Here is a 22,952-nt window from a genome sequence, read left to right on the forward strand (position 1 = left end):
GGACGTCAGTAACGGGCGCATATTTTCAAAATGGAAGCAATGGTAAAGTTTTGGAGGGGAATACCACAACAACATTAATTCACCCTACAAGGATTCCTGTACCAAGGCTCTATGAACACGGCTGAGCGGGGAACACGGTCCGAATTCTACATGCATTTGCGAAGCGAAAAACGGGCACGATGAGTGTTTCTATCGGCGATAAAATTGAGGTGAGTTCTTTTGTGAAGCTAACGCCCACTAGCTAACTTATCGCTTAACTCGACCTGTTGGCTGTTAGTCATATTTATAGTTACAATTAAAGTAGCTGGTTATAAGGGAACTGGAAGTTGTCTGACACGAATAATAATGAGAGAACTGCCATGTGGTTTGATACTTTTAACAAAAAAAAACAAAAAAACCCTTTACATTCTAGTTATAACTGTACTGTAGTACAACGCTGTGTTGACTAATTTAAGCTAGCTAACCATTCAATCAAATTGGTCTAACTTTTACATTAGCGTTACTTGAATATATGTACAGTGTTATGGTTGTTGTTACTGGTAGGAGTATTAACATCTGCAGACTGTGCTGTCACCGTGTCTCTTGGGACCCGTTGTTTCTTGCCACCGCATTAGTTTGGTAACCTCGATGCCTAGAAACGGCTACAAGTAGTCCTCGACAGCGGGAGCAGAGCCGCGATAATTAAGGGGGTTTGGCTGGCCATATGACAGCGTCAGGTGTTGGTGGCTTGTTTGTCAGTTAACGTTTGTTGTGGTAGCGTTTCTCCAATGTAAAATCGTTAGGACCGTCCTCAGGGTTGTCCTTTCTTTGCTGTACCTCCAGCATGTCGCAGGCTAGAGGGACTGTGTTTGATCAAGTTCTGCATTATTTCTTCGAAAACCTCTCTCCTGACATTCAAACCAGCAAAAATGAGGAGACAAGTTTATTTTACGGTCAGGAGATGAAGATAGAGGTATCCTGCTTTCTAGGAATCCTGTCTCTGGAATTATTTATATTGTCCTTTACATTATATTGCTTTGTTACTGTGATTTGCTGTTTAATTTATTTGATAATGTCTTTCTTTATCCCTGTTTAGGATTTTAAAGTCCTCACCCTCCTTGGAAAAGGCTCCTTTGCATGTGTTTATCGAGCAAAATCGATCAAGACTGGTCTGGAGGTTGCTATTAAAACGGTAAGGCCATTTATGTCTTTGTTGATAATATGAGGTAATTATAGCATGTTGTACCGTTAACACAGAAAAGTAAATTGCAGCCATCCACCTGTGACCGACAGTTAAATTGTATGCTGGAAATGTTGTGTTATTATACCCTTGCTGCCTCCCATGGGCATCTTGTGGTCCCTTGACTCCCCACAAATGAGGTCTCAACAGGTTACTGTCTTTATGGGCAACAGATTGATGATTAGACTCCAGACAAAACCATCCAGCTGTAGCACTTTACGTTTTGATCCTATGAGTGACAGGTATATAATTATCTGCTATTCCCATCTGCAGATTGACAAAAAGGCAATGCACAAAGCTGGTATGGTCCAACGTGTGACAAATGAGGTGGAGATTCAGTGCCGACTGAAACATCCTTCGGTACTAGAGGTAACAATCGCTGAGCTTATGTCATATCTCGTCATTATAACAATACAATAAGCCTGCTTCTGTGTATTAAACTTTATTTTGTATTGATTATAAAAGTTACAGTTACAGCTTCCTCTGAAATTAGATATATTATGACTGTAATGAAATCTGTGTGCATCGGCTTTTGTATTTATTGTCATGGTTACCTATTGTGCAGAACGGTCTCTGGTAATGACTTTGATCAGAATCACTCTCACTCAAAAGCCATTAGGGAGACTAAATTACTTTGAAAAATGAGCAGCTGTCCGATTAAACCAATAGTTTTATAGTAGACAGTGCTCAGAATTTCTTGGACCACTACAATTAAGAATCTTGAAAAAAATCTGTTTTTCCATTCACATGTGATTAATACTGTTTAAAATTTTTCGACATATTTTCACATCCAACCCATAGTTGTGCATTTTTAATTTTTGTGTTTTCTTGCTTTGATCTTGTGATAAATACAGTATTATGTCATTTCTTTTTGAAGCTGTACAACTATTTTGAGGACAGCAACTATGTATACCTGGTGTTGGAGATGTGCCATAATGGAGAAATGAGCAGATACCTCAAAGAGCGCAAGCAGGCTTTTTCTGAGGATGAAGGTATTTCACCTGGCAACTATTATTTGATGCTTTGAACAGTTTAAGTGTTTCAAAAGTTGCCTACCTTCTGAAAAACTGTTTCTGTTCCACAGCAAGGCATTTCATGCATCAAATTGTTAAAGGAATGCTGTATTTGCATACCCATGGCATCTTACATCGAGACCTGACCTTGTCCAACCTTCTGCTGACCAGCAATATGAACATTAAGATAGGAGACTTTGGTCTGGCCACTCAGCTCAAACTCCCAAATGAAAAGCACTTCACCATGTGTGGGACACCGAACTACATCTCCCCGGAGGTGGCCACCCGCAGTGCTCATGGCCTGGAATCCGATGTCTGGTCACTTGGGTGCATGTTCTATGCCTTCCTAATGGGTCGTCCTCCTTTTGATACAGACACTGTCAAACACACACTCTCGAAAGTTGTTCTTGGTGAATATGAGATGCCAAGTCATGTTTCTGTGGAGGCTCAGGACCTGATCCATCAGTTGCTGCAGAAGGACCCTGCCCAGCGGCCTAGTCTATCTGCTGTGCTGGACCACCCGTTTATGACAGAAAGCCTTTTGGCCAGGACCAAGGAGCTGCGCCTGGAGGACGAAGGATCTATAGACAGTGGCATTGCCACCATCTCCACAGCCTGTACATCCTCCACCTCAGCCAGCAGCAACAGCCGACTCCAAAGGAAAACCAGGCACATGTTTGGCTCCACCCTGCCTAACCGCATGACACCCATCCCTAGTCTCCCACGCCAACCTAACAGTGCCTGTTTTGAGGATGGAGACCAGTGGCAGCAGCAGCATCTGCAAGACAGATTTCAAAGAGAGAGCAGAAGCAGGGCTGTCGATACTGGAGACAGTGGACAGCCACATTCTCGCTACCTAAGGAGGGCCCACTCCTCAGATCGGTCAGGCTCTGTCGTACCAGGGCACGGCTCTAGTCACAGTGAGCTTGTGAGATGCCATTCAGAGGAAACTGTGAGTGACTTAGGAAGACCTGTGTTCCCCATGTCTACTACCTCTCACCCATATTCAGAGCATGGAAGACTCCCCTCTCCCCCTGTCAAACAGTCAGGAAAGTAAGTAGTCTCTTTATTCACTGTGTTTTATTTCATTTTCAACTTATTGAGACTAACAGCTTATACAATGTTTTTTTGTTTGTTTGTTTGTTTTTTTTTCTTTCAGTTTGGGATATCCCTTATCCATAAACAGCGCACATTTGCCAAACTTACAATTTCAAGACGTGGATGGAGTTACACATTGGCTCAATAATGAGGGTAAAGTTGATGATATGCTTCTTTTTAATCATTTTAATCATCGCTTGATTTTAGAAGCCTTATTTCACTTTTGTACATGTAAAAGAAAAAAAAATCATAGCAGGGCCTCAATTGGGCTCCAGAAAACCTTGTGATATTAAATATGAATTAAGGCCATTTTTTGTGGCACTTGCTTGATGGACAGGAACAGCTAAATGTTTGATGTTGCACTGTATTTGAATTCAGTTTATATTCATATGGCACCAAAGCAGATAGCATTGCTTTTAAAGACTCGTTATTTACAGGGAGTCTCTAGAAGTGTCTTATTCAACTTTTCCTATGGTTCTGTGTTATTAAATCAATACCAAAATATGGTAGCAGGATCTAATTGAGAGATAAAGATGTAAAATTAGGTAAATCTGTCTGAATGATTTCTTTTCTTTTGTCAGGTTCTGGGCAGAAACCTGCAGGCAGCAGCAGTGGGAGTTTCCACAACACCAGAGGACCTGTGGGGGTCCATAACTCATGGACAGATGTGCCTGTGGGCCGAGGTGTGAATCCTCAGCACCACCTGCACCCTTCACATCTCCAGAACCATGACTCATACAGGGAGAATATACCTGGAGCTGAGTTTCAGCCTCCTCACAGCAGAGAGTTAAAGCCCCCCTCTGCTAAGCCCTGTGTGGAAAAGGAGAAGAAAGCGCTGCGGGACATAGTCTTGCCACTGTGTGCATCCAGACTGAAGCCTATCAGACAGAAGACCAAAAATGCCGTTGTAAGAGTTGCTCTGTGCTTTTTGTTTCTCACAGTGTGAGCTGATGCATAAATGGCTGACGTTTAATTCTGCTCCGTCTATGCTGCAGGTGAGCATCCTGGACACAGGTGAAGTGTGTATGGAGCTGTTAAAATGCCACGGTGGTCAGGAGAGAGTTAAAGAAGTCCTTCGCATTTCCTGTGATGGTTCAATGGTGAGCTCATTGCACCACTGAGTTATTAATTTGACAGACTGTGTGATGGCAATAAAAAAAAAATGTTAACTGAAATGAGAGCAAAAACCATAGTCTCAAATACTAAATAGAAAGTAAAATGAAATATAAATGTGTCAGTACTGTTGTTAGTGAAATCAGTGTTGTTATTGTTTTCCCCCAGTGTTCATTGTTATTGTGTACTAAAATCAAATTGCTGTGTACCATATGGGACCATTTTTGGTTTTGTGTCTCATATTTGATGTCATGCAACATTTCATTCTTCATTTTTCTCCACTTGAAAAACTAAAACTGAAGTACAATAAGATTTCACAAAATATAAAACAAATTATGCTCTCATAAAACTAACAAATCTGAAATTAAAAAGAAAACAGCCAAATGACTAAATAAAAATAACTGATGAAAATGTAAAGCTAAGATAGCTCTGCAGACTGAGTTTAAATGGCCTCTGTAATCGTATGAATTGTACCTGATGATATGTTGTAGGTGACGATATATCAGCCTAATGGTGGTAAAGGTTTCCCTGTGATGGACTGTCCACCTGCTCCTCCAGAGGACATTCTCATCTGTAGCTATGACGACCTACCAGGTTTGTTAATTATAAAATCTACCCTGTCACTTCTACTGATTCAAGACCAGGCATTTTTATCATGTAGTGTTTCTGTTTCTACTATAGAAAAATACTGGAAGAAATACCAGTATGCATCCAAGTTTATCCAGCTCGTGAAATCCAAGACTCCCAAAGTGACCCTTTACACCAAGTACGCGAAGGTGATGCTGATGGAAAACTCTCCCAACGCAGACCTGGAGGTTTGCTTTTATGACGGTAAGTAAAGACCACAGCTACACTTGGATAGTTTCTGTTTAGCTGTTTCTTTCCAAATTGACACTCAATGACCTATAAACATGTGCGCTGAGCAGGGGCAAAGACCCACAAGACATCGGAGCTGGTGCGTGTGGTGGAGAAAAGTGGGAAGTCGTACACAGTGAAGGGGGAGGTGGGTCTGAGCGGCCTGAGCCCAGAGAGCAAGCAGTATGTGGAGCTGTCGGATGAAGGCCACAGCATGTGTCTGTCTCTGGAGGCCGCCATCACCGCAGAGGAGCAGCGCAGCAGCAGCAACGTCCCCTTCTTCCCCATAACTATCGGCAGGTGAGAGGAACACACAATGACTTATACACCCCTTATTAGTTTAGCAGTCTTTCTTTTGGCTAATATGGAGTACTTGCGCATGTCTTGAAAGTCTTAAAAAGTATGGAATTTTGAAATGCTGTTTTCCAGACCTTGAAAAGTCTGGAATTTTGTGTGAAAGTTTTAATAATGTATGGAAAAAAAGTTTCTCACATAGTCGAATTTTAGAGTATGCTCTAAGGCACGTAATCTATTAAGATAAGAAATACATGAGGAAAGCATATAAAAAATTGATATGATTTCACTAACCGGTTGGTACTGGAATGATACCAATCAAAGCCTACGTGTTAAACTTGAGGAGGTCGTCATTCATCATGTGTCTGAATCCAGGACGGAAACATTACACTTGCGGGAAGCAAACCAACACGCAGTCTGTGAGAAGACATGACATTCATTCGTCTATACGTTCATGCTTTTATACTTCTGGCTGTGTTGTAGTGAAACTTGTTTGTGTGATATCCATGCACTTTGTGATTTTCATGTGTTTTGAAAATGTCAGTAAAACATAATTTACTGCGAATTATTCATTCATTCATTCATTCATTCATTTACTAAAATGAACTTTTCTACTAAAGACAACAGGTACAATCTCAACCAAAAAAGTAGGCAGACAAGTCTAAAAGTACATAAAGTCAAGGTCTTGGGGAAAAAGTTGCAGTTTTGAAAAAGTCTGGGATTTTTCTTTGGATAAAGAGCAAGCACCCTGTAATAACACTGTTTTGCAGGAGACCCATGAACCCAGACTCCCAAGGCTCATCATCGCTGCCCTCACACCCAGTCGCTCCTGAAACTACTTCATCTCCACAAGCTCCACAAATCACTCCTTCAGTGAGTACACACAGCTGTCAGGATGGTTCCCATATGAACAGGATGGCTAAAGAGGTAGAATGAGATGTAGAGCCCAACGGATATGGGATTTTTGGGGCTGATACAGGTTTTAAGGGGCTAAAAAAAAAGGGCGATATCCAATATATCAGCCAATATCTGAAATAAGAACATTGATATACACAGGATATAATAGTCTTATATTATGTAATGGTAGTTTTTATGCTGGGGAGAGTAGATTTTTGGGAAAAGATGTGAATCTACATTTTATAAGTAGTGACATAAAAATTGTTTGGTAAGTCATTCTTCAAAATGTAAGCGACATTTAATATATAATATTGATACCCTGGCGCGCTTGCAGAATGAAATTGTGAGGTACACAGGAAGCGCACGGACAGGGATGGGGGGGTGAATAGTTTGTAAGGCAGGGGGATAGCGGTCCGTGATTGTCAAAGTGAAACTGAACATGCTTTACTATTCCTCTAACTCTCCAGGCAGCACAGACACACAGGAGCAAAACAAATATCCATGCAGCAGAAATGTTAATACACTGGTTACATATTGATTGATATTGATTAATTGGTGATATGCTATAATCGGCCCTAAAGAGATGTATTCTTTTGTCTTCCAGATGATCTCCTATGACGGGTCTGATTTCACAACAGCCAGTCTGAGTAAGAAACACTCCTCAGTGCGACAGGACCTGGTGCAGAGCACAGGGAAAGTGGTCAAGTCCATATTTGTGCCCAATGTTGGATGGGCGTCCCAGGTAGTTAAATGGTGGTTAAACTGTTGTATTATTAAAGATAGATGGAACTCTCTTTAGGAGGAAAACTTGATTGTCATCTTTTTTTGTATGTTAAGCTGACCAGTGGAGAGGTCTGGGTGCAGTTCAACGACGGTTCCCAACTGGTGGTCCAAGCAGGAGTTTCCTGCATCACATATACGTCTCCAGAAGGCCGGATCACCAGGTAGGAAATGACTTTAGTCTTTTTTAGGGGGAGAGCATTACACGGTCCAACATGTAATGCTCAACTTTACTTATAGGTTGTAGAAAATGTACTCTGTTATGCAGCATTTCAATTGGTCATCTGCACTTTCAGAGAAGTAGGGAGTTAAATATAGTGGTGGAAAGATTTTTGGACACCCTGTGCATTTGTAATAAACTGCTTGAAGAATAGTGTTAAGTCACTGAACTCTGCCAAGTATTGTGCCATTCTCCAGCACTAGTCCATCAGTCAAAATTGGATGTTTCAGGAACATAATGAAACTCAGAAGAGGTTTTTTCCTGCAAATATTTCATTATAATATTTGAGATTTTGTAAAATTTTAAGGGTGTCTGAAAACTTTTTTTTCCCCACTACTGTACTCTTGACAGTGATTGGTCATTACAGCTGTCAATCACCTGTTTCAGGGTTTGTATGGGTGCTTGAAATCCTTGAAAATGCTTGAATTTCAATGTTGTGTTTTCAAGGTCTGAGAAGTGCTTGCAATTATGTGACATTTATGTTTAATATTAACTCCGGCAGGTTAGATGTCAGGCCAGCTACTTACAGAGAGGTGACACATTTGGAAAAATAAAACTTTATGTCAAAAGAGAAAATTAGCGGGTGTTCTCCGGTCATCTCCAGCCTTTGTCTCAGTGCGAGTGTGTCTGAAGAATGCCAAGTGGCTTCTCTTTTTTTGGATAAAACTTTGTGTTCTTAAATTAATAAAAGTTTTTGCTATTATGAAACATAATTTTAGAGCAGGGGTGTCAAACTCATTTTAATTCAGTTCCACATTCAGCTAATTTTGATCAGAAGTGGGCCGAACCAGTAATATAATAACACAATAATATATAAATAATGTCAACTCCAAACTTTTCTCTATGTTTTAGAATGAAAAAAGTAAATTTACATTATGAAAAGGTTTACATCTACAAACTATCCTTTCAAAAGATGTGAATAACATGAACAAACTGAAAAAATAAGTGTAATTTTAACACTATTCTGCCTCAGTTTATCATTTACACATGTACATTATAACTTACAGATCACAGTGGATCTACAAATACACCAAACATTGAGTAACAGGCAGAATATTGTTAAAATTGTACTGACTTCTCTTAAGACATTTCAGGTTGTTCATATTTGTTCAGGTTATCCACATTTTTTGCAAAATTATACTTTGTTTTAGTGTAAATACATAAAAATATTTACAATTTACAAAAAGAAAAAGATAGAGTTGTCATTATTTATATGTTATTATGGTAGTATTTTACTGAATCCTGCCCACTTGAAATTGAATTGGTCTGAATGTGGAATCTGAACTAAAAGGATTGTTAATATCTTCAGTGTAATTTTTGCATTTCACAAATTCATCCCAAGGGCCGGACTGGACCCTTTGGTGGGCCGGATTTGGCCCCCAGGCTGCATGTTTGACACCTGTGTTTTAGAGGTTTATAGCATAATGCAATGTACATTGTGATAAAAAGTGACAAAAATAATTATGAGTGGCCTTTATGTATTCCTGTAGCTATGTGTTTTTTTTTCCCCAGCGATAAGGTGCTGTGCTGGGAAAAACTTGAAATAGACCCTTAAAAATACTTGAAAAGTGCTTGAATTTGACCTGGAGAAATGTGTTTGAACCCTGCTGTTCTTAAACTCAGTTTTTACTTGAATCTAATGTCACAGGTTATACTTTCTGTAGCCTGAAAAGGAGATGCACAAATGTTTCCTCTCACCAAACCACATGAATTACAATGTGTTACAACGTTCTGGTGGAATTCTTCCCTTAGACGTTAATGGTCAGCTTTAGGTTTTTACTGACCTGTTGCCATCCACGTTTGTGTTCACAGGTATATGGAGAATGAGAAGTTGCCAGAGCACGTCAAAGAGAAGCTGCACTGTCTCTCCACCATCCTCGGACTGTTGGCCAATCCGACAGTACATCACCTACAATCACATTAGCGCCGCAGCGCAGAACGTAGCATTAGAGCCTTTATACCTTGTGTCCGGTGCTTTTGTAAATATGTGTTTTTTTTTTACATGTACAGAAGACTTAAGATTATGAAAAGAGATTTTATTTTATTAAGTAGATATTTTGTATAGCGTCGTAATTGGCCTTGTGGGAAGAAGTTTGTATGTCTGTCACTTCTTTTGTATCAGTGTCTGCGATCGTTCTATGAAATGAAATGTGTGACTCATAAATACTGAGGCAATAAACTTCTGGAGGCTGAGTGAAGAATATCTGTACTTTGTTTTGCAGTTTTCTTTTATACATTAAATTCACCACAATTAATGTTTATGGAAAGAGACTAAAGAGTTCAGAACTCTTTTAGTGTTTCACTGTTACAACACTGATAAGTACGACTCCAAGCCACCGACAGTATATACAAAACAACCTGGGATACAGGTGTTATTCTGGTGCACTGAGGAAACAACACTAAATTCACTATTGCTCTGACTTCATAGTGGACAGTGCAGAGTTTAGGGACAGATGGGAGTTAATGGATCAAACCTCAAAAAATCATTAACTTAAATAATGGAAGGTTTGCAATAATTTTTAGGGATGAAAACACCTCATCTTTTGGCATCTTATAACAATGTGTGGTTTTAACCCATTAAGACCCAATGCTACTTTTGTGGCAGTTATACCAAATTAATTTCTCTCCATTTCTACCTGAATTATCACCTTTTTTATTTTTTATTACCCATTTTATTTTGCATTTTTTTTGGGTGTAAATCATGTATTTTCCTATTTTTAATACACAGATCATGTAGATGTTCATGAAAACTCAGTCAATTCAAAGTTAATTATATCAAAACAGAAAAATTGACTTTTTCAGCAAAGATATTGCTAACTATGTAAAAACAAATGTTTCCATCCACTGTCATTGATCCAACTCCATGGGTTTTACTGGCGAATCAATGTTGTAGAAGATGACGGTGTTTCCACGGTAACTACGGAGCCTCTGAACGTCCAAATGGGTCATATCTGATGACCACATAAAAAGATGACGAATTATATTTTACACCAATTATTTACATGTATTGATAGGATGAGTGGATCAACATTTTTAAATAGTTTTTATTTGTAGATGGTTAGTGTCTCGATGGGTTAAGCTCAGAATAAAGCAATTGATGCAAGACTCATTTATAATGAACTGTCCGTCAAATAAGATGAAGTAGAATTTTTAACACTATGAGACTGATTTTGAAGCCAAACAATTTCAGTGAATCTGAAAAGTAAATGTACTTGTGATACAGCCTAATTAAACAACAAAAAATGAGCTAAAAATTCTACAAACAATATCTCAAAGCTAGTGAAAAAGTTTGAAACTTTTGTAAATGTGTTATAAATTAAAAACAAATATAGAACATGTACATAAGAATTCAAAGCATTTCATCAGTACTTTATTGATGCACCTTTGGCTGGAATTACAGCCTGAAGTCTGTGTAAGTGATGCGTATATGAGTGACATCCGACAAAAACTGTGATTCTATTACCACCTTCAAATCCCAGTTTAAGATTATTTATTCAGACAGGCCAACTCAGTTCCATAATTTCACTTTTATCTACTGCCATTTTATGAACCTGCGTGTTTTATTTATGTATATGTGTAATTTTAATTGTGTTTTATTTATTTTATTTACAGGGTGGGGAAGCAAAATTTACAATGAACATTTAGTTGTTTTTTTCTCAGCAGGCACTACGTCAATTGTTTGAAACCAAACATATATTGATGTCATAATCATACCTAACACTATTATCCATACCTTTTCAGAAACTTTTGCCCATATGAGTAATCAGGAAAGCAAACGTCAAAGAGTGTGTGATTTGCTGAATGCACTCGTCACACCAAAGGAGATTTCAAAAATAGTTGGAGTGTCCATAAAGACTGTTTAGAATGGAAAGAAGAGAATGACTATGAGCAAAACTATTACGAGAAAGTCTGGAAGATACTATTAAAGAAGAATGGGAGAAGTTGTCACCCAAATATTTGAGGAACACTTGCGCAAGTTTCAGGAAGCGTGTGAAGGCAGTTATTGAGAAAGAAGGAGGACACATAGAATAAAAACATTTTCTATTACGTAAATTTTCTTGTGGCAAATAAATTCTCATGACTTTCAATAAACTAATTGGTCATACACGGTCTTTCAATCCCTGCCTCAAAATATTGTAAATTTTGCTTCCCCACCCTGTACTTTTAAGAACTTTGTACAGTGACCTTGAGTGTCCTGAAAGGCACCTATAAATAAAATGTATTATTATTATTATCATTATTATCATTATTATTATTATTATTATTACTATTATCCCTCCAGTATCCGGGTGCGCCTTTTAGGCACACTTTGCACTTCATGTTAAAAAATTTCATATTATTTTTCACAATTTAAATAAGGTTAGAATTCAAAAGTTGCTCATTTTTGCATGATCTTTAAAATTCTGGCCTCCAACTAAAATGTGCACGTTGTAAACAAAAGAAAATTACAACACTAGCATCTGTCTCCCAAGTGTGCCTAAAATGCACTATTTCTTCCATTTGATATGTATGATTAGAGCTGACCTTGATTTACAAAAATAAAATCAAATTAGAGCAGAAAAATAAATCAATATATAATATTTAATAGTTTGATTTATAGGTGTGCATTTTTGGCACACTTGGTGACAGATGCTAGTATTTTTGAACATTTGACCTAGTGCCAAAAATAATAATGCAAATTAACCAATGTTGCTGTTAATCATTGACATATGCCAGGCTGCAAAAATCAAATAATATGTGATCCACTTTTTATGTAGTATATTGAAAAAAAAAATGTTTTTGTGTTTTTTGCATCCAAGAAAAATGGTTTGTTTACATTACAAACATGGCATTTAAAGGGTTAAAAATGTGACAATTATTGAGTATTTGGTATTTTTATTTACAGCTCAAGTTGATGAAATAGAAAAAAGTGTAAAAGAATTAAAAACAAACTTTATGAAAAATGTTTTGACATTATTCCACAAGTGTGCCAAAAAGGCACACTTGGTGCTTCGTAAGGGCCTTGGTGGACGGGATACCGGAGGGTTATTATTATTATTTGACTCACCTATTTTTGGGGAGTTTCTCCCATTCTATGCAGAACCTCTCCATCAGATTGGATAGGTGGGGGGTGCAGCCATTTTCAGACTCTGCACAGATGTTCAGTGGGGTTCAGGTCTGGGCTCTGGTTGGACATTCACAGATTTGTCCTGAAGTTACAGCCCTGTTATCTGGGCTGTGTTTAGGGTCCTGGTCCGGTTCAAAAGATGAATCTCCAGACCTGACCTTTGACTTTTAGGCCGAAGAGCTCAGTCTTCGTCTCATCAGACCAGAGTATTTAGTTTCTCACAGTCCTTCAGGTGCCTTTGGGTCAAACTGCAGGTGGGCCGTCATGTCCCTTTTACTTTTCCGTAGAGGTGTGCTTCCATACTACCCTGTGTCAGAGGTCTACAGACAACTCCTTGGACTTGGTTTGTGCTCTGACATGCACTGTCAACTATCAGACCTTCTATAGACAGGTGTGTGCTTTTCCACTTCCTGTCCAATCAGATGGATTTACCACAGGTGGACACATCAGAAGCAGGAAGAGTGTCATGGCAAACATTGTGAATACTTATGTTACATTTGAGGTTTTCATTTTTGATTAACCCTTTCATGCATAAATTATGAGAACCTTAGTCCAGATTTTTTTTTTTCTGAATGTTTTTATTCCTCTTTAGGCATGAAAAAAACAGTACGATTGAATTTTTTTATTGAACCTATTTTTTATGAAGGTAGATTTGTTTCTCTATCGCTCTAACCATAAAAAAAATTTCAATCAAAAAAAAAATTGCAATAAAAAAACATTTCAATCAAAGAAAAAAAATGTTGAATGCAAAAAAAATAAAAAATTCAAGATCCAAAAAATTGTATTTGAATACTTTTTTCTTTGATTGAATTTTTTTTTTTGATTGAAAATATTTGTTTTTGGTTTGTACTTGTAGCATAGTAAATGTACTGTGATTCATTCCACTACAAGAAAACAAAGTCAAACAAAGCAAGTTTGGGTGATTTAACTGATAAAATATTAAATAAAATAATCAGAAATATGATTGAAAGTACCAAATAAGACAAATGTAAAAAAAAAAAAAAAAAAAAAAAATTAAGATCCAAAAAATTGCATTTGAACACTTTTTCTTTTATTGAGTAAGGTTTTTAAGGTTAATTGAATTTTTTTTTTTTTTTTTTTTTTTTTAATTGAAATTTTTTTTTTTTTTTTTTGGTTAAAGCAATAAAGAAACTAATCTACCTTCATAATTTTTCATGGAGTTCCAAAATTGTCCATTCTGCTGGACACTGTGTGTTTAGTTTTTGAAGCAAAGAATACAATATTAGAAAGTGATGTACTGTGTGAAAACTATCAAATCAAAAACATTTTTACAGCAGCTAATCGGATGTTTTCTCACATTTTATCGTATTCCCAATTTTTATTAGCAAGTGACTTACACTCAAACGTGTTTATCAAGAACAGGAAAGTTACAGTAATTGTATAAATGTCAGTGTATTATTATGGGATGGTGCATAAGTGTCCACTGTGTTGGCTGATATGGAACTAAAACAACAAAATCCATGAATATACAAGAGAACAGCTGGAGAAGAACTGTCCACTGGAGTGACCACTGTGCATGAAAGGGTTAAGTTACAAACAAACTTTCTTCACTTCATCATTATAAGGTATTGCGTGTAGAATTTTTAGGTACAGAATGAATTTAATCTATTGTGGAATAAGGCTGTAACGTGAGAAAATGTTACAAAAATTTTGTCTAATGAAATCAAAAGCACAAACCAAATTTAGATGAAGAACCCGAAGAAAAATGCAGAAAATGTAATGTGGTAGACCTCAGTGTTTTATTTTTGTGAAGGGACAAACAAAAGCCTTTCTGCATAGTTTTGGATCTGGTTTTTTTTTATTTTTTTTTTTTAAGCTTGTGATACAGCTTTTTCTGTTGGTGAAAATAAAAAGAAGCAATGACTAAAGAATGAAAGATGTTTTTATTACACTGAGGGTCTATCTATCTATCTATCTATCTATCTATCTATCTATCTATCTATCTATCTATCTATCTATCTATCTATCTATCTATGTAATTGGTTTTTTTTTTAATTTTTTTTTTTACAAATCTTCTGACTTGTCTATCTAAATCTTACATACTTTGGAAAACAAATGACAAAAGTGCTAGTTAGCTGATGTTTTCTTTGTATATGATAAAGTGTTATTATACATTAGTTTATGTATATTTATACCATTGATCAGGGGTGTCAAACTCAGTTTAGTTCAGGGGCCATATTCAGCTAAATTTGATCTGAAGTGGGCCGGACCAGAAAAATAATAACATAATAACATATAAATAATGACAATTCCAACATTTTGTCTTTGTTTTAGTGTAAAAAACCCTACTAAATTATGAAAATACTTACTTTTATAAACTATAAAAAAACAAAAAAAACAAACAAACTGAAATTTAAATTTAAAAACATAAGAAAATTTAGTGCAATTTTAACAGTATTATTCCTCAACTTATCATTTCTACATGTGCATTATGGATCTGATCTACAAAAACACTGAGGAACAGACAGAAAAATTGTTAAAATTGTGCTGAATTTTCTTTAGACATTTCAGGCTGTTCATATTTGTTCAGGTTAGTCACATTTTTTGTTACAGGATAGTTTGTAAATGTAAATATTTTTAAAATTTAATGTTATTTTTTTGCACTAAAACAAAAAAAAAAAAAAAAACTAAGTTGTTGATTCTAGATTTTTTTTGGCTTAATTCAAGATTTTTTTTATTTGATTGAAGATTTTTTTTTTTGGCTTAATTCAAGATTTTTTTTTTTACTTAATTGAAGATTTTTTTGGCTTAATTCAAGATTTTTTGCTAAATTTGAGATTTTTTTTTTTTTGCTTAATTGAAGATTTTTTTTTTGGCTTAATTCAAGATTTTTTCCTTAATTCAAGCTAAATTTTTTTGTGCTTAATTCAATTCAAGACTGCGGAATTTTTGCACATGGCAAAATGTTTGACACCCCTGCCATAGATTATAAAACTTCCATTAGGAGGAACCTGTACAGTGAATGTGTCATAACGATTAAACATTATTTTGCTCTGACACAAACATTCCTTTTGAGTAAAACCCATTCTCTCATTAATAATTCACACAATTTCCCTTTTTGACCCAAGATTGTATCTTGGAAACTTCAACCAAAATTTTAGACTTAATTTTTCTTTATTAGTGACTCAAACTTGGTAATGTTTCACTACTTTTATTCCCAAGTCATTTTACTTATAAATCAGTGTTAAAGTAGTGATTTAGCTTTAAAATGTGTGGGAATTGTGTTTTGACTGGGGGATACAACCACTACATCTATATCTGATCACGTGACAGGTCATCAGAACTGAATTAAATACAGTCAGATAAGGTTTCACATAGTTTATTTCGCCGTGTTGGTTTTGGCTATTTAATTAGAAAAGGTCACAAAATTTTGAATTCCTTTCAATTACAGAACCGATACAAAACAACATACTGTACGGATGTAAGCTTAGGCATATATACACGTACTGTACAAGACACCCAAGTAAACATTCAGGTGGAAAACTGGGAGCATGATGACACTGTCTGGGTTGCAGAAATGACTAAGGGTATGATTAACCATTTATTTCCCATTTAGAAGCACAAAAAGTACACAACGTAGGACATACGGTATAGTGGTGTACACAGATACCAGCCTTTCCAACATGGGTAGAGACACACATTTCCCCTTCACAGCGGAGTGGAAGTGAAGAACTGCCTCGATTAAGGACACAGGAGGGGAGGATTTCCTCTGAACCCGCTTTAACACCGATACATTGTGAACCTACAGTTTCTTCACACATTCAGACTGTGAGATTTTAAGCCCTAGACACACTGCTAAGGATGATAGTAAGCTCACAGTATGATGCGTGGAGTGCAAAACATTTTCTCGGTGCATCAATAGTCTTCTTGTCCCAGAGAGATGCTGGTGAGATGGCTGCAGTGATGCCGATTTTTATGATCACAAGGCAAGCAAAAGGGCAGTGGGTCCGTCAAATACTGATGGAGGAAATCAGACAGCTAAAAGGAGCTCTGTGGGACAAGAGACGAAGCAGCAGGCTCAGAGGAAAACCAGTTTGTAAGTTGGTCCTGGTTCCCACTAGATACCAGAGGGAGACACCAGTACCACCCACAAGCTCCTCTGTCCCTTTGGCGCCACCTTGAGTTTGTTTTTCTGTGCAACCAGTCCCAGCATTTTACTGTTGCTCAAGTAAATCCCCACCGTTTGTTCAAAACATCACGTGCTTTTCATTTATATAAAACATTTTCCCCATAAAATCTCAATAAAATAAAGTTGCTCTTAGTAGCTGTCAGGACAAAGATATTAACAAAAGGAGTAAAAAAAAAAAAAAAAAAAAAAAAATCTCACAGTGAACACTGGGAACAAGAGCTGGACTCCCTCACCCACACTCCCTCGAAATGATTTTAAACATGTGACACAAATACAGCAGCTGAAACAGAAGACAAAGATTTCAACAGTGAGGCTGAGGTTTGATTTCTTTTACTGTAAGAAGTGCTTTTCAACTGAGCAGAATACATTTCTGTTATCTACAACTGCTGTCATTTATCCTTCTCTAATCTAGTGCCTAGCAGTATGATTACTACCCAGTAAGATGGGTATTCCAACACGCATTTTTCCTTAATTTAGTGGAATAATTCATTGCGAATTAACACAATCGGCTTCAAATCGAATGAAAAGTGACGAGCTACACAGCAGCTCCGCGTCTGTCCGTAGGTCAAGTTGGCCTCAGGAGAGTAGTTGGCTCACATTACAGAAACAAGCATTGAGGACATGTGGAGAGACTAAAACCTGCGAGAAAACTCACAAGATCCCACTGGAATTCTGAAAAAATCATGGAATTCTCTGGAAACATCCACAAACACAAACGGAATGTGATCCTCATTTTTTTTTCCTGCAACTGGAGCGACTCTAACTGGGATCAAACACAAAGGACACGGTTTGTTTTTGTTGAACACCTAACATCTGCACAAACCCTAACAGGCATCTGACACACAAAGACCTAAAAACAGTCATTAAAAAACAAAACAAAACAAAACAAAACTTGGTCACATGATCGTCAAGATTCACTTTTGTTTTTAACAGATGATAATTCTGTGGTTTCTACACTTGATGGCACTCGGAAAAGTAAATGGCTTAGCTGTTTGTTCAACCCCCAAACTATCCATGTCTGTCATTGGTGTTGGTTGTGTTCTTTGCAGTCAGCGGCTACGGTCGTGCAGCAGCCTGGGATCTGCGGAGTAGTGTTAAATGCCCAGCCCCCTCCTCTCCCCTGTTGCTTTGTGCAGAGGAGTCAGTGGTATTGACCACAATACAAACACACACCACCGGTAAACGTACCTATGTGTGTATGTGTGTGTATTTGCTTGAGTGAAACACAAGGGATCATACATTGCACATCTTCAGTGGCACAACTCGCTTCAGTCCTGCTTTGGCCATTCCCATTAGCTACCTCATCTGGACCCTTTTCATTACAGAGAACTCACACAAGAGAGAAAAATAAAATCAGCTATTTAGGCAAAGTTCCCAAAAGTTCACATTACAGTACTGTTAAGTCTCATTAGACAAAACAAAACATACAAAAAGGCAGAGAAAAAGCTTACACCCAATCACCATCATTTCAATAACTATATAGGAAAAGGTTTGTTTCTGATTAGATATATTATCATCATTAACATCATAATTATTATGATTATTATTCATTATTATTGTCACCGTTGTCATCCGTTTTGTTCATGGTCAAACGGACTGGGGGCGGGGGATCAGTCACTGGGAGGAAGCCTTGGTAGCTATCGTGGAGACACAGTGCTGCTGGAAGTTGGGGGACATGGCCGAGTTGCAGCCCAGTCTCTGTCGCGGGCCCTTGAGCCCCCCGTCGCCCTCTACGATCCAGGGGCTGCCGCCGGCCTCCTTTCCCAGCATGCTGCAGCAGCCCGGGGCGGGCGCGGCCGTGTTCGGTACCGTGGTGCTCACGGGCAGGCCTTTGGGCTGCTCGCTGGCGGGGGCGAAGTCGGGGGTGTGGCTCTGGAGAACGCTGCTGATGTGGTTCAGGAGGTCGTTGAAGAACTCGGGGACGCCCTCGTAACCTGGAAATAGGAGGGACTATTTTTAGAGGCTGGAGCTACTGGATGAAAACTGTATTCAGACTGTGGTTAGGCCAGGTCATCTGCGGGTTTGTGGAAACCAGATGTATGACTTTATAAGATCGATCAGATGCTGCCACACCTTTTGAAACATAAAAAAGATTATTCTGCAAATATTTCATGACAATATTTGAGATGGGTAAAGTTTTAAGGGTGTCCGCAAAGTACTAAACACCACTTACAAATCTGACAAACTCTTTAAAAAGACTTCCAAAGCAAATAGAGCAATATCATTTATTGTATTAGTGGAATTTTTAAGACCTTTGAGCACCAGATTTAAGGATTAATTATCAGTTTTAAGCAAGACAAATTTAGGAAAATGAAATGTAAGACTTTTTGAAGATCTGCAGACACAGCCATGACCTGCATGTCCCTCTAATTAATGTTGCTGGATGATTATAAAATTGAGACTATCTTTTTTAAGGCATATATTTGTATATCACTTTTTGTGAATGCATAAGGTCCTCAGTAGTAATCTGAAGATAAAAAGAACAAAAATACTTTCATGATCTAGCAGTACCTGTGTGCATTTTATATTATCTACAGGCCTTGTGGTAATTATATTTCATGTGCTTTTATTTTCTTGCTACATACTGTTGTTTATCAGTGGTCTGTTATATTATCAATATTAGGGAGATCAATCATATGACTTGAAATGCCAAAGGATTTTGGTTTCTCTGTCTATGTTTTTCTTCAATTCTGAAAATGTGCAGTTGTACTTTAGATGAAAATAAACCCCACTGTGGGAGCTATAATAGTCTGTGGATTATTAATACCAACATGAATGCAATTTGAGACCTAATTCACATCTGTACAGGGCTTTAGTGATGCTCCCAAAGTGTATACAGAGGAATAATGGGTGACATATTTTCTTGCACAGGTCCTCTAAATTTCCTATTGTCAACAGGCTTTAACAAACAAATACCACATTAGCACACAAATCACACCCTGACACACAAGCTGAGTGTGTTCTGATAAACATTAACAGCTACACGGTGCATTAGTGCTTATTGGTTTCCTATTAGCTTCGTCACATCATGATCGACAACATTTTTTCATGAGACGTGTCAATGTGAAATTGAATTCATATGACCTTGTTAAAGTAACGCACACCTCCAGATTGCACATTTTTTGGCCTGTCAACTCTGTATTTAAGACATTTCAAGGTCTGTGGAAATCACGTTTAAAACGACTTCATTCATTTGTAATAAGCCGAATGCCTGATTGATTCCAGGCTCAAGGAAACAGATTGTATTTGACAAACAGCTGCTGTAATACAACTGCAATCTCCTGGGTAATATAACCCTAAACATGGTAGATAACAGAAGACGTCAGTCTGTGTTAACACAGTAACTGAGGGGTTGTTTTAATCACTCAGCATCGATTTACACAGGACAAACAGAGTAAAACTGGTTGTAAAAAAGAATGACATCACTATGTGTCTCAATCTGCAGACAAAAGCCCACAATACACACAATAAACAAGATATACATGCTCCACTTACCAGGGAATGCATTGATGTCAATGACGGCGTGTTGGCCTGTTTGGTTATTGATGATGACATCAATGCCGAACAGGGACACACCCAGCGCCTGCCGCAAGGACCTGGACAACTCCCTAATCACGTCGTCACTGGGCGGCTGGGACACTCCCTCCACATTGTCTCGCTGAAAGAAACAATAAATTATTATCAGAAGCAAATTCACATATACATGCTTACAAAAAAATGAGGCATGATGTGACATTTTGGGCGTACCGAAGTCAGATCGGAGGATGACTCTGGTTTGGAAACATTGTGGCTGTTGAAAAAAATGGCTTTCCTGTCTGAAAAGGTAACAAAGAGAAGAGTGTCAGGTAAATTCTCCAGAGACTACATCAACACGTAACCACAAAGGCGCGTTTCTCAGTTTGGACACTAGGTGGCAGCAGAGCTCAACTAGTTACTTAACTCATGAGGCCAACTAAAATAATTTACCATCTGTGGAGGAAAATGCATGAAATGTCAGACTTATGCTTCTGAAGACTCAACATGCCACGGTTGTGTCTGACATAGCTCCATGTGTCAGACTTGACTCATGCCGTTTCGCTCTTTGTGAACACTCGACATGACACTGTTGTGATTTACTCTATTCTTCTAAGCCTCAGGAAGGGGCTTTCTTTGAAGCTGTGATAGATTTGACGGAAACGATTGCTTAAGTTATCGCCCTCTTTCTTTTTTGTTATCATTGTGGTGATTAACATGTGATGGTGTTTGAGGGAAGGTTCGAAGAGCGCTGAGTGGAGGGGAAAAGTAAATTCCAACACTGTCCAAATAAATACGGCCCAGGGCTCATTGAGGGTCGCGGTAATGAAGTGTCAGGCAGATGGACTGTGTTATTCCCAGGCTGGACGAGCTAAATACCAGTGTAATTCAAACAGAAGTATGTGAAGGAGGAGGACTTTTTTTCTATTCCTGAAAACAAATCCCGTCTAACACTTTTATATTCCAGTTCTCTCCTAACACAAACACGGACCCTCACCTCACTTTGTCTTTCCCCCTCACTCATTCATCCGGCCTTTATGTCCACTTTGTCAATACAAAATACAACGTGGAGCTTCAGGCTGCACAGCACAAAGATGTGAACACTGTGCAGATGTAACACTGTGGTATGCTGCTTTATGTGTTTGACAAGGCTCGTACCACTCAGCATTCCAGGCCCAAAGTGTTCTCTTTGCACTGTTACACAAAGCAGATGACTATTCTGATGGAGACACTGGTTTGCATAAGGGCCTTTACTGTATCACATGCAAATACTGGGTTAATTTGTGTCAGGGGACAACCCTGCATTCAAAGCTGCTATGTGACTGAGGATGGGTCGTGTTTATGGAGAAAATAAATGGCTCCTTTTGTTTTATTTTTGACAGCGTGTACAGATGGGGCAAAATTCAATTGCACTCTACTGCAACCCTTAAAAGGGTGAACAGGTCCAATCACAGGGACTATAAAGCCATTTTATGAGCTAGTTTATTGGGTAATTTGGAAAGCTTGGCCACTAGCGGCTCTCCGACCTCGCCACCCGTCTCTCTGTTGTATCATCTGTCTGTCTTTTTCCTCACCGGCTGGTCCAGCTGGGAAGTTCTTCAGCGAAGGCCTCTCCACCACGGTGTAGGAGTCCCCCACCACGAACACCTTGTAGAGCACTGCATTGTGGTTGATGAAGCTCTGGATCACACAGGGAGGCTTCACATCCTTCAGGTCCTCTTCACTAAAGATGATGGCCATCTGCGGACACGAACACATGCAACAAATGTCAAACTTTAAAGTGGACCTGAAACACTGGACATTACTGTGGTTTATTTTCTTTGTAACTTAAGTAATGTACATGACACTACAATAAAAGTTATTATTCGCTTGGATTTATCAGAAAACTGGGTAGTTTTTCACTTTGTGTCAAACAGGGCACAGTCATCTTGAAACAGTCTCTGCTGTTAGATTGTTCATAAGTACGAGTTAAGGAAACACATAATTACTGAGACAGCTGTGAGTCACAACTCATATTACCTATTGTCATAACGTGCCCTAATATTATAATAATCACTACATTGAAAATTATCATGGTTAATGTGACAGGTCTGAGAAGATCAGGTTCAAATTACAGGGACCGGATACTGTTTGATCACATAACATCCTGTTATTAGGCTGTTTATGTGAAGCCAAATAAATTCTTCCTTACAGCTATCTCAATACTCATGTGTTTACCTCAATAACTCCTACTGGTGAACAAGCTAACAGCAGAGATGAACCCACAGAGTGATGTTATCAACTAGCTTGTTTCAATATGGCTGCGCTGCACTGGCAACAAAACGAAACACAACTAAAGTACAATATAGTTTTCAAATAAATCCAGGTGAATAAAAGGTTTCTAGTGCAGTGCCACAAAGAAAATTAATGAGCTATAGTATATTAAACTCTTTTTGTAACATTTACTGCACTGGTTCTAATGAGGCTGGGTCATAGATGGATCTCAAAACTGGATAACAATAAGATTTATGCTGACATGATGATAAGCTAAGGACATTTTTACTTGATTTGGATACATTTGTGTAAATGAGTAAAAAACTGTGCCAAGTCTTTACCTGCTAGACTTTGACACATTCAGGAACACTTTTTTAACACTAAAATCTATGTAAAAGTTTAGCAAATGAGCCCTCCTTCTTCAAGCTGCAGTAAGTACT

General features: G+C 38.0%; 2 protein-coding genes across 2 annotated transcripts in view; one reads left to right on the plus strand and one right to left on the minus strand.

The window, feature by feature from the left end:
• The first annotated feature begins 30 nt into the window (after positions 1–30).
• plk4 (polo-like kinase 4 (Drosophila)) lies at positions 31–9,738 on the plus strand. Its single transcript, XM_030125890.1, has 15 exons — positions 31–209; positions 1,076–1,171; positions 1,493–1,588; positions 2,097–2,211; positions 2,304–3,285; positions 3,392–3,483; positions 3,912–4,237; positions 4,326–4,430; positions 4,935–5,037; positions 5,125–5,274; positions 5,370–5,598; positions 6,363–6,465; positions 7,094–7,231; positions 7,327–7,433; positions 9,302–9,738. Exons 1-15 carry the CDS (start codon positions 180–182, stop codon positions 9,411–9,413), a joined length of 2,784 nt encoding a protein of 927 aa, XP_029981750.1. The 5' UTR covers positions 31–179; the 3' UTR covers positions 9,414–9,738.
• A 6,182-nt stretch (positions 9,739–15,920) lies between these two features.
• LOC115414331 (inositol-tetrakisphosphate 1-kinase) overlaps positions 15,921–22,952 on the minus strand; it is a 33,680-nt gene continuing 26,648 nt past the window's right edge. The window contains exons 8-11 of the mRNA XM_030127640.1: positions 21,834–21,999; positions 20,494–20,561; positions 20,242–20,404; positions 15,921–18,680 (exon numbers count right to left, since the gene is read on the minus strand). Of these exons, the coding sequence (XP_029983500.1) occupies positions 18,361–18,680; positions 20,242–20,404; positions 20,494–20,561; positions 21,834–21,999 (717 nt within the window). The 3' untranslated portion in view covers positions 15,921–18,360. The remainder of the gene's footprint in view (positions 18,681–20,241; positions 20,405–20,493; positions 20,562–21,833; positions 22,000–22,952) is intronic.

The sequence above is a fragment of the Sphaeramia orbicularis genome, chromosome 22, assembly GCF_902148855.1.
Source record: "Sphaeramia orbicularis chromosome 22, fSphaOr1.1, whole genome shotgun sequence".
In the NCBI taxonomy this organism is placed as follows: domain Eukaryota; kingdom Metazoa; phylum Chordata; class Actinopteri; order Kurtiformes; family Apogonidae; genus Sphaeramia; species Sphaeramia orbicularis.